This window comes from Vombatus ursinus, unplaced genomic scaffold (genome assembly GCF_900497805.2).
Source record: "Vombatus ursinus unplaced genomic scaffold, bare-nosed wombat genome assembly UNPS02000749.1, whole genome shotgun sequence".
NCBI classification, from domain to species: domain Eukaryota; kingdom Metazoa; phylum Chordata; class Mammalia; order Diprotodontia; family Vombatidae; genus Vombatus; species Vombatus ursinus.
In genome coordinates, this window is record NW_020940527.1 from 24,791,853 (window position 1) to 24,803,857 (window position 12,005).

The following is a 12,005-nucleotide window of genomic DNA, read 5'->3' on the forward strand; positions in this document are numbered from 1 at the left end:
ATATTTTGTGGCTACTGTTCTTACAATGCAATCTTTTTTTGGGGGGGGTGCAATTGGGGTTAAGTGACTACCCCAGGGTTACGCAACCAGTAAGTGTCTGAGGCCAGGTTTGAACTCAGGTCCTCCTGACTCCAGGACCAGTTCTATCCACCATGCCACCTAGCTGTGGTGTAATCTTATGCCTTTGCTTTAAGCTACTTGTCTCTACTATGTATTTACCTTTATATGTTTACTTGGTGGGGACACATGAGCTATAGTTTTAAGGGTACAGGCCCACAGAATACTTTTGAATCTGAGAGTAGTCACCTCCTGGGGATACAACCCATGAACCTCTTGAATGCCAAGTTGTGAAGGCAACATAAAAGGGATGCTACCCTAAGCGTGTTTATCAGCCAAAGTTGCAATCCCAAAACACCATAGAGAATTCTAATAATTCCCTAATGGTGTTCCAAAGGGTGTGCTGTTCGGCTTACATTACAAACAAGCCAGTCAGGGTACAAAATTGTAAATCAATCAGATTGCTAAATCATAGCCTCTCAAACTTAAGGTGGGTTAGACAGTGTTCATCAGGCACATCTGCCTTTGCTAAGGGTCCTATCTGGACCAAGCGAGGGACAGAAGCACCAAAAGAGCAGTTTCAGCAAGTGAAAGTATGAGTGTCTCACAAGGGGGAGTATGACAAAGCATGAAGCAAACAACCTGGGGAAAATACACTTCAGAAAAACCTGGGAAGACTTACATGAACTGATGCTGAGTGAAGTGAGCAGAACCAGGAGAACACTGTACACAGGAACAGCCAAGTTGTGCAATGACCAACTTTCATAGACTTGGTGTTTCTCAGCGATGCAAGGATCTAAGACGACTCCAAAAGCTTCATGATGGAAAATGCTATCCAGATTCAGAGAAAGAACTATGGAGCCTGAAAGCAGATCGAAGCATACTGATTTTTTTTCTTTCTCGTGATTTTTCCCTTTTGTTCTGATTCTTCTTTCACAGTATGACTAATATGGAAAATAGTTAATATGTATAGCCTATATCAGATTGTATGCCGTCTTAGGGAGCAAGGAGAGGAGGGGGGGAAATTTAGAACTCAAAATCTTATAAAAGTGAATGGCAAAAACTAAAAATAAATAAGTAAAAATCAAATTAAAAATACACTTCATAGCTCACAGAGGTTAAAAGGGCCAAGGCTGTGTGTGGGCTGCAGTCATAGTATCATACCCCTCCATTGCTCTTTGAATGCAGGAATTGCTGTGTTTTCATCTTTGTATTCCTGGCTTCTAGCACTGAGCATAGATATTTAATAAAGTTGACCTGAATTGAATTAGCTAAGAATAGAGAGATTGTATGAGAGCAGCTCTTAACTTGAGGTCGAATAGTTAGGCTTCAGAAGGGTCCACCACGGGCTTGATGGAAAAAAAAAAATATGTCTTTATTTTCACCAACATCTAACTGAAACTTATCTTTTCCCTCAGTTATGAATAGAGGCAATAAAATATTATTTGGAAGGGTTCATAAGCTTCATCAGACTGCCCAAGGGGCCATGACCCAAAAAAGGTTAAGAATTTCCTGCTCTGTGGGCTCCGTGACTTAAGTCACTATAATTCACTCCATTTTGCAGTTGCTGCTCTGCCTGGTTTCAGCTCCACTAAACAAGAGGGAACCTCCTAGTTAAGCTCATCTATTCTAAACTGACCACCTTGCTACTAGCTCAAGCCTCTCCCCTCTAAGTGGAAGACTGGAAGGTAGAGTACCAAACTCCTCCCAATGCCTTCCTTTCTAGAGGGCAGAAACTGGACTCTCACCTCACTAGACTTTGCCTCTGCTGCCCTGCCTGGTTTCAGCTCTACAAAACAAGATGACCCCAGGCCAGTTAAACCCTGGTATCCCCCTCCCCCTTTCCTGCCTTCTTTTGTGTGCTGTTTCCCCCTTTAGATTATAAACTCCTTGAGGGCAGGGATTTCTTTTCATTAATTGTATCCCCAGCACTTAGCTCAGTGCCTGGCACATAGTAGACACTTAATAAATGTTTATTGGGTCGGTCTTTATTTCTCTTGCTTTCTCAAGGGGTGGGAAAAGAGGATGGGGAGAGAAAGAATTTGAAACAGAAAATAAAATTTAAAAAAAGAAAGAAAGTTGCCTGGGACACTGAGAAATTAAATGACTTGCCCAGGGTCATACAGCCAGTATGGATCAGAGGCAGGATTTGTTTTTGTTTTTTACAATCTCATTACAATCATTTTTATTCTCATCTGTGTATTTGGACTTTTGCATTTATTGGTTTCTACTATTTTTTGTGTTTTTGTTTTTGTTTGCTTTTTGGTGAGGCAATTGGGGTTAAGTGACTTGCCCAGGGTCACACAGCTAGTAAGCGTCAAGTGTCTGAGGCTGGATTTGAACTCAGGTCCTCCTGACTCCATGACTGGAGCTTTATCCATTGCTCCACTTAGCTGTCCCCAGAGGCAGAATTTGAACCCAGGTCTTCTGGACCTTGAGACAGTCCTCTACCCAGCACTGCTTCTCTTGACAACAAAGTAAAGAGAACTGTCTTGATGAGCTAGAACACTGGCCTGGAACCAACAAGAGTAAACTTAATGAGGAGAAGATCACTCGGGTTTGAATGCCGAGTCAGTAAGCCCTGCCAGGTGCCACGGAGCTGGAAAGGCTTCCAGCACAGGACTCTGTCCAAGGACTGCTCTGGCTGAGTCCAGAGGCTCATCACCATCTACTTCCTGAGCCACAGAGGGATTACAAGGTGTATGAGAAAAGGGAGAGCTGACCCTGACCAAATCACAGATCCCTAAAGTACTGAAAAAGCACAGGGGGAGGAGGGGAAAGGAGGGAGAGCATGTGAAACTCAAAAATTTTTAAATGAATATTAAAAATTGTTTTTACATGCAACTGGAAAAAGATTTTTTTTAAAAAGCATAAATCATGCATATAGCTTATGAAAATAATTACAAAATAAAAGATAACAGAAATGGAACTTTACAACTGTAATAATATGTGCCATTAATATAGGGATTTAAGGTTTACAAAGCACATTACAAGTTACCTCAGTTGATTTCACAGCAGCCGGAAGAGGTAGGTGTGGTTATTATCCCCATTTTACAGATGAGTAAACTGAGGCATACAGCAGTTAAATGACTTGCCCAGGGTTGCACCACACAGCTAGTGTCTGAGGCAAGATTCAAACTCAGGTCTTCCAGACTCCAAGTCCAAACACACTATGTATTGTACCACTGTACCACCTGGCACGCTCTAAGCTATAGGACATGTGGGAAAAAATGAGGGTGCTTAGATGATCACTTGGATTAGACTGAGGCAGCAGTGGCATGCAGCTGATAGGTTTTTTTTTTTAAACACTTTCTTAAGCTATATAAATAGAAGAATATTGTCCAGATCATTGGAAGTAATAATCTTCCTGTCCTTTCAACTCTTCATGCCATATCTGGGTTGTTGCATTTACCACATTGTTTGAGGGATAGTGATAGCCTAGGATGCATCCAGAGCATAGCATCTGGGATGGTGAGGGGTCTAGGTACTCTGTGAAATAGTCAGAGAATCATAGGGTTAGAGACTTAGAATCGTGATTTCATTGATATAGGTACCTCTCAGGTGAGGAAACTCCCTCTACTAATACAGGTTCTACACTTCCACAATTTATAGTATTAGAAAGTTGCCTGTGGCACTGAGAGTTTAAGTGACTTACCCAGTGACACAAAACTAATATACGTCAGAGAAAGGAACTGAATCCAGATCTTCCTGGCTTTGAGGCCAGCTATCTATCTACTATACAACAGATTCTTAAACTTTTTGGTTTCCCTTTACACTCTTAAAAATTGCTCAGGACCCCCAAAGAGCTTCTGTTTATGTAAATTAATTATATCTAGTGATATTTTCTGTATTAGAAATTACAACTGATACAATTAAAACCATTGATTCACTTATAGTGACAATAATAAACTCATTAATGTTAACAAATAATTATGATAAATAACTATTTCCAAAACAAAACAAAAATTAGTGTGAAGGTTGCATTGTTTTGCATATTTTTGCAAATCTCTTTAATGTCTGGATTAATTGAAGACATCTGGGTTATCTTATCTGCTTCTATATTCAATCCGTTACAACATATTATTTTGGTTGAAGTGGATGAAGAAAATCGAGGCTCATGCAGATATATACTTGGAATTCAGAGGAGCATTTTACCGGGCAAATAACATCTTAGTATTATTATGAAAATAGTTTTGACTTTGGGAACCCCTTGAAAGGCTCTCTCTGCATAAGGAATGATTTTGTTGTTCAGTCCTGTCTGATTCTTTGTGGTTTTTTTGGCAAAGACACTGGAGTGGTTTGCCATTTCCTTCTCTAGCTCATTTTACAATAAGGAAACTGAGACAAACACAGTTAAATGACTTACCCGGGGTCACACAGCTAGAAAGTGTATGAGGCCAGAGTTGAACTCACAAAGATGGGTCTTCCTGACTCCAGGCCCAGCACTCTTTATCTGTGCCACCTAGCCGCCCTCAGAAGGAATGATAGGACCATTGATTTAGAGCTGAAGGGAACTTCAGACCCACGTATTCCACACCCTTCATTTTACATGTAAGGTAATAGAAGATCAGGGAGGCTTCAGTGACTTGCAGGAACCAGGTTGGTTTTTCTTAGAGAAGAGAATGCCAAGGGAAGACATGATAGCTGTCCTCAAATATTTGAAGGGTTATTATACGGAAGAGGGCACTGACTTGTTTGAGGAGACAGAACTGGGACACACAGGTGGCAACTTTTGGCTCCACACGAGAATTTCAATTCATAAAACGATGGAACGGTAGAAATGCTGACACTGTACACAGCACGTTAAGGTTTGCAAAATTGCTTGACATATTACCTCATCTGCTCTTCACAACAACCCTGGGAAGCAGATTCTATTATTATAGAATGCAGGTGGTGAGATGGTGAGCCCTCCCAAATATTCCACTATGTAAGCAAAGATTAGATGGCTCTCTGGTTTTGTTGAATAGGAGTTGAAATTGATGGGCTCAAAGGTCTCTTGGAGAGTGGTACCATTTTGAAAATGCAGTCTCCTCTGGGAATTCTAAACCTGTGGGTATTCACACCTTACTGCCAGTCACTTCGATGCAATCGAAGATTGATTTCTCCCTAACTGAGATCCACTGAACCGGAGGGGAGGGGGTGAGGGAAGAAGTAGGGTGGGAAATCTAGGGGAGCTGATTTTGGAGTGTGGGGTACTTTGGGCAGGGTACTACAGTGTAGGAGAGGCAGAAGGCATGAGAACACACAACATCTGGATACCACGAGACAAGAACTGCAAAGAGGAAGGGGAGGAAGCAGGCATATTGCGACTACTTTGCCATTTTGCCTAAAACCCAGGTGGTGATGAAAGAAAATTATCTTTTATGGGGCCTTCTTAGGTGGGCTGTGTTACCTGCTTCAGCAGAAATAGAAAGCGTGTCACTCAGACCAATTTAGGCTAATCCTGTAAGGACAAAAGGAAATGAGAAACAGATAATCTGGAATATTTCTGTAAAGTATGGTTATTTGGGGTAGACCTCTATCTAGTCACCTTCTCCCTGGGCTACATCTCCTAGAAGATATTGGGAGCAAAAAAATGCTTCATAGGGAGGGTCCTTTGAGAGACTTCCTAGGGGCTATATGTGAGGTATGCCTGTATGCAGGTCTCTGGAGGGAAACAGGAAGGCAAATACATCGTGACAATGGGAGGCCTCTTCCCCCTCTTAAACCTGTAGCCCAGGTCTGGGCGGCTACCCACTGCACTCACCTGCAGAGATATGTAAACATGAGTCGGACCTTGGTTTTGGGTGGCCCTAAGCAAATCACGAGTGGGAGGCATGGAGTGATGGAGAAGAAAGCAGCACGTACGACCTTGCCCACAAGGACAAAAGGGGGGGGGGTGGTTCAAGCTACAGCAGGTGGTCATAAGGCAATGCAGTGATGATCACTAATCTCTCTTTCAGTAAGTGGAGATCGGAGACTTATTGAGCAGGTGAACTTCCTTGAAACACAGGGTTTACCTTGACGCTTGGAACGTCACATTTTATGATACAAATGGCTAATGTTTCTAGATTTTCTCATGCTTTTACTAATCAAACTGTTTAACCATGACTTTGAGATTTGTGAGGCTGAAAGACACTTTGGACCTGGAAGGAATAGGTCAGTGGGAGCTGGGCTGGTAAGTGACCAGTCATGACTGGCAAGTGCAATGCCCCAAAACATAATGGTAAAGGAAGGAATGGTGGGTGACTGCAAGTCAGCTGCCCCCAATCCTGTTGGCAGACATAAGCAAGTTCTTACAAATGGGGCAGTTAGGTGGTTCAGTGGATAGAGTGCCAGACCTAGAGTCAGAAGTACTGAGTTCAAATGTAGCCTCACACACTTACTAGCTGTGGGCAAGTCACTTCACCCTGTTTGCCTCAGTTTCCTCATCTGTCAAATGAGCTGGAGAAGGAAATGGCAAACCCCTCCAGTCTCTTTGCCAAGAAAATTCCCAAAAGGGGTCACAAAGAGTTGGACATGAATGACAACAAAAGGAGAGTAGCAGCTACCCCTTAACGTTTCACTTTGAGAGCTGATGGCTTTTCTTCTTCAGGTATAAGCTCCTAAATTCTCTTTATTCTCTTCAGGGCAAACTGCCTGAAGTGGCATTGTGGATAATGTGTTGGCCTTGAAATCAGATCTACCTCCTGTGCTTACCAGATGAGAGAACCTGGGTAAATCATTTAACTCTGCCTCAGTTTCCTCCTTCGTAAAACAGGTATAATAATAGCACCTACTCCCCAGGGTTGTTATGAGGATCAAATAAGATAATACATGCAAAGGTCTTCTCAAACCTTAAAGCACTATGTAATTGTGGGCTATTATTATTACCTTGCTTTTATTCTTTATGAAAATCTTACACCCAAGCAGACCAGAGTTTCTCCTCCTTAAGGATAATGAACCCATATTCTGCCACATTAATGAGTAATCTCAACTCAGCTTCCACTTCACGGAGGCCCCGCAAAGGGGCACTGGAGAAGGAAAGAGGAAACCCAGGAAAAGCAAATTCCCTTTTCAGCGATGGCCCAAAGCCAGATCTGGAGGCCAAGGCCTGGGAGAGCAGGGCTCACAGCTCCACCTTCCTTCCTGCTTTTCTCTGCTCCCTTCTGCTTGCAGCCAAGGCAATCTGAAAAAGCAAAGTCCCGGCCCTTCCAGTGACTGCAGCAGGAAACCAGGTGGAGTTTAAACCCGAGGGGAAAATGAATGCCACAAGCCAGAGGTTAGGAAGGGCCTTTGCTGTCTCTACCCCCCTGCAAGGCAGACCAGCACCCACTGCAGCTGGCGGCCCCCTGAAGCCAGAATACGACGCAGTGATCATAGGAGCGGGTAAGACAGCTGCAGCATGGGCCTGGAGGGGAGGCTTCTGGGGAAAGCAAGGCCTTGGAACTAGATGTTTTCTTTCCTTTCCCCCTTTAATGTACACTAACCCTGCACAGAGTCTGGGGAAGATAGTCTGGATTCAAAAGTCACTGGCCATTTTCCTGAGGTTCCCAATGTTTTAGTGGCATTTTTTTTTTTTTGGAATAAGAGGAACCTGAAAAATCTGGTTGACAGTGAGATGGAAACTGGGACCCAGTGTCTTGTAATATCAGAGGCCAGTGTGGAGAGAGCGTTAAGGTGGAAGCCAGAAGACCTGGATTCTCATGATCCCAGCCCTGCTATTAACTCAGTTTGTGACAATGGGTGGGTGAAACTCTCTTAAAGATTTGGGCATGGTGGGCGGGCAGATGGATGAAGTAGGGAGGCCTAAGTTTGCTGTAGTGATCTCCTCTTTAGATGCTTTCTTTTCACATAAAGGAAAAATTCCCCTGGAGCACTATGGGCCATTCCTAAGGAGGTCATGCCAAGAGGCTCCTGCTTGCCAGGTGGGGCACTCCCCTCTCTCAAAGTATTCGTGGCAGGGTTACTAAGGAGTGAGCATTGGATTTGGAGTCTGGAAGATCTGAGGCCAAATCCCACATCTGATATTTGCTAGCTGTGTGACCTTGTGCAAATCCTTTCACTTTTCTGTATTCTTTAGACATCTTTAAACTGAGGATGATAATACCTGAGGCACCTACCCCTCAGCATTATTATGAGGTTCAAATGAGATAAGGTAAGTGAAGTACTTTGCAAACTTTAAATGCAGCTAGGCGGCCAAGAGTGCTGGGTCTGGAGTTCAGAAGACCTGAGTTCAAATCTGGCCTCAGACGCTCATTGACTGTGTGACCGAGAGCAAGTCACTTTACCCTCTTTGCCTCAGTTTCCTCATCTGTTAAATGAACTGTAGAAGGAAATGGCAAACCACTACAGTATCCTTGCCAAGAAAACCCCAGATGGGGTCATGAAGGGTCAAACATGACTAAACAACGACAAACCTTAAAATATTATATAAGTGTTAGTTGTTATTAATATCTTGGTTATTAACTATTAATAATAGCTGGCATTTATAAGGTGCTTTACATGCATTATCTCATTTGAACTTCAAACAACCCTTTGAGGTAAGTATGTAAAGTGTTACTATCCTCATTTTATGGATGAGAAAACTGAGGCCCCCAAAAAAAGATTGCACATGGTCACACAGCCAGTGTCAGACTTAGGATGCAGTTAACCTGCTCTAAAAGCTCTTGTATCTCCCTCAGAGGGTTATCATGAGGCTCAAATAACATAAGGAAAATGAAGCACTTTGCAAACTTTAAAACGTTGTATGAATGTTGGTGATCATTAATAACTTGGTTGTCAATTATTAACAATAACTCAATAACAATTTATCATTTTTAGGAATAATAACTGACATATACAAAGCTTTATGTACATGATCTTATTTAAGTTCCACAAGAAACCCCATGAGGTAGGTGTTGATATTCCCATTTTACAGATGAGAAAACTGAGGTCAACAAAAAAAAACACATTTTCCTATGAACCCATAGCTAGTATTAGAGTCAAGATGCTCCTAAGATACTGCTAAATGGTTCCTGTGGAGGACAGTATTTCTTTGTACTTACATAGTAGGAGGGAAGTGGAAATATTGCCCCCAGGTAGAATTATGAAGTTGTTGTCTTCTTCCTGTCCCCTACACCCCCACCCCTTTTAGGGCCGTTCTGGTTCCCAATCCTGTCCGTCTAGGAAAAGAGAAAAGGAGCTGAGGCTATTGTTTGTACTCACCTATGACTGAGTTGGTTTCCATGGTTACCTCTCCTTCACACTTGCATTTTCAGTCTTTTCTCTCTAACTTTGGGACAAAATGCTTCTTCTACCTGGAAGGCATCGTGAGTATTAGCAATCAGGTGAACAGAGACCCAGGGACCAAATTCTTCTCCTAAGTGTCTCCAGTGCAGATGCTCCCCCAAAACTGGGGCTGGGCTAGCTGTAGTATCTGAAGGTTCATGCCCTGGAACAATATGGTCTGAGGAAACTTTCTGAACTTTACTTCAGAACCTAGAGCCCACCATCATGACAAGAATTCCCTCCTCTCGCTTTCCTTCTCTGCCTGAGCCTGGTCACCCCTACTCCCTCTACTAATCCTAATAGCTGTCCTCCCTGCGCCCCAACATGCCCAGATGCCAGAGCATGGGACAGAAGGCCTAGGGTCAGCTCCCAGTTCTGCCATTTACTAGCTGTATGACCCTTAGTGAGTAACTTTTCCTATCCAGGCCTCAGTTTCCTCATCTGTACATCGAGGGAGTGAGACTAAATAAACTCAAAGGCTGTGAATAAGAACCCATTTTCATTGTTTCCGGATCTCAGGATTTTAGTGGACTGAAATTTTGCTCAATATGAGTTAACAGTATGACATGCAAAAAAAATAGATCCAATATATTATATATGTGTGTGTGTATAATTGGATCTCGTTGTTCAGTCATTTCAGCTGTGTCTGACTCTTTATGACCCCATTTGGAGTTTTCTTGGCAAAGATATTGAAGTGGTTTGCCATTTCCTTCTCCAGCTCATTTTACAGATAAGGAAACTGAGGCAAACAGGGTAAAGTGACTTGCCTAGGGTCACATAGCTAATTGGCTACATTAAAAAGAATAAAGGAAATAATAGTCCTTATTATCTTGTATTTGTATCCTCAGCACTTTGAATGGTGCCTGGGACATGATAAATGTTTAGTGAAATCTTTCTCTGTCTATGTTGTAAAAGGAATTCCTGCTTAGGTTTGGATTGGTTTTGTGACCTCATGGCTTTGGTTCTCCCTTCCCCATCTCACCCACCCCTACATCATGGTGACATTTTGTCAATTTGGCCATTTCTAGGGTAGGTCATTTAGCACCTCAGATCTCCCTCTGAGTTTCAGCTGAACAAAGTCCCGGGACACCTGGGTGAGAGAGACAGAGAGAGAGAGAGAGAGAGGAGAGACAGAGAGAGAGAGAGAGAGACAGAGAGAGAGAGACAGAGACAGAGAGAGAGATAGGTCTGATAGACCTATTCTTCAAGTCTTCCTCAATCAGTGGGGATGGAATAAAAAATATTATAGGAAGCCTTAATCCTGAGCCATTGGTGGTAAGAGGAAGGATATATGAACTTAGACCTAGCTATAGGACATTGGATTCAGGTAAGGGCTTTGTCTTTTAACCCAGTGCCTAGCTAAGTATGAAGGAACTCATCACTAGTAGGCTGGCCACTTAGTGATAGATTCTTTGGTTGTGGCAAATAATGAGAAAAATATAATATGCCTCCTCCTTCTGTAGTGATGGCAACCAAGTGGTAGAAAAGGGGGCAGAAGGTACTAAGAATCACACGGTTTTTAGACCATCTATAAACATTTACTAATTTGTTGGTGTTCTAAATATAAGCCCATTGTCCAAAGTAAACATGCTACTGGAGGAACTTACCCAGATCAGTCTTGGCATTCTCATTATAAATTAAATGAAGAAGGAGGGAAGTTGCAATTAAATGGAAAGATGTGGGGAGCCTAATTACGGAATTGTATGAGTTGGTTTTATCAGTCATACAAAGGCAACAAGAAACCAAGAAGCATTGTTCCACGGAACATTCAGTTGGGTCATCTGGTTTTTACAGTGCTCATGACAGGTATTTGCAAAAGGACTACCATGAAAATAATTGCAGGTTAACACCAACATCCTTTGCAGAGGACAAAGAGATGGCAAAACTCTCCAACAAACTTGATAAGACCCTGCAAATTAAATCAATATATGTTTTAATACTTGGTGACTTCAGTGAAAAAGTAGGAATAGATGAGGATGGTGGGAAATATATTGGAAGACATAGATCAGAAGGAAGTAATGAAAGAGGACAAAGATTAGTAGACTACTCAGGACCTTGGTGCCCATAGGCCAATTAGGAATATTTTTTTAAAGAAAGAATTCAGCAGGATGTGAATGTGGCAAACACTAAATAATATCACAAAAAAATGTAATTATTTATATTTAAACAGATAGTAAATTACTTGTTCCCAATGTAAAAATTGTTCAAGTTGTTCAACTTGTACCAATGTAGAAGTCATTTCTCCATCAGCCACTTATTAGCACAAAAATCGAAATTAATATAAGGCTAAAAGAATTAAAAAGAGAAAAAGATAAAATGTAAAACAAAACAAAACTTTAGCTCCATTCTAATCTATTTAAACATGTTACTGATAATGAAAAATGGTTGGAAAAAAGACCATAGGCACACATAGCTGCAATAATTTCATGCAGAAGTTTAACCAACATTAATCAATTACCACAATAAAGGAACTCGAATTGTCTAAAGACACCTGAGTCAGAAAACATTTGACTTTCTGGCCAAATGGGGAGACATGACATGCAAAAGTAACACCAGTTCATAATATAAACTTGTTTGTCAAATCCTGTAGATACGAGGGAAGATTTGTATTGCCTCAGTTTCGCCTCAAGAAACAGAAGCAATGAAGAGTAAAATTAGTTTAACAACAGCTTGCCAAGAGACTCAACTAAGCAGATATCCCAAAGGCACTTAGAGTTGAA

General features: G+C 41.9%; 1 protein-coding gene across 1 annotated transcript in view; it reads left to right on the forward strand.

Annotated features, from left to right (window-relative positions):
• The first annotated feature begins 7,098 nt into the window (after nucleotides 1-7,098).
• Nucleotides 7,099-12,005, forward strand: part of PYROXD2 (pyridine nucleotide-disulphide oxidoreductase domain 2) — a 36,070-nt gene continuing 31,163 nt past the window's right edge. Inside the window, 2 exon segments of the mRNA XM_027860822.1 lie at nucleotides 7,099-7,222; nucleotides 7,225-7,404. Of these exon segments, the coding sequence (XP_027716623.1) occupies nucleotides 7,099-7,222; nucleotides 7,225-7,404 (304 nt within the window).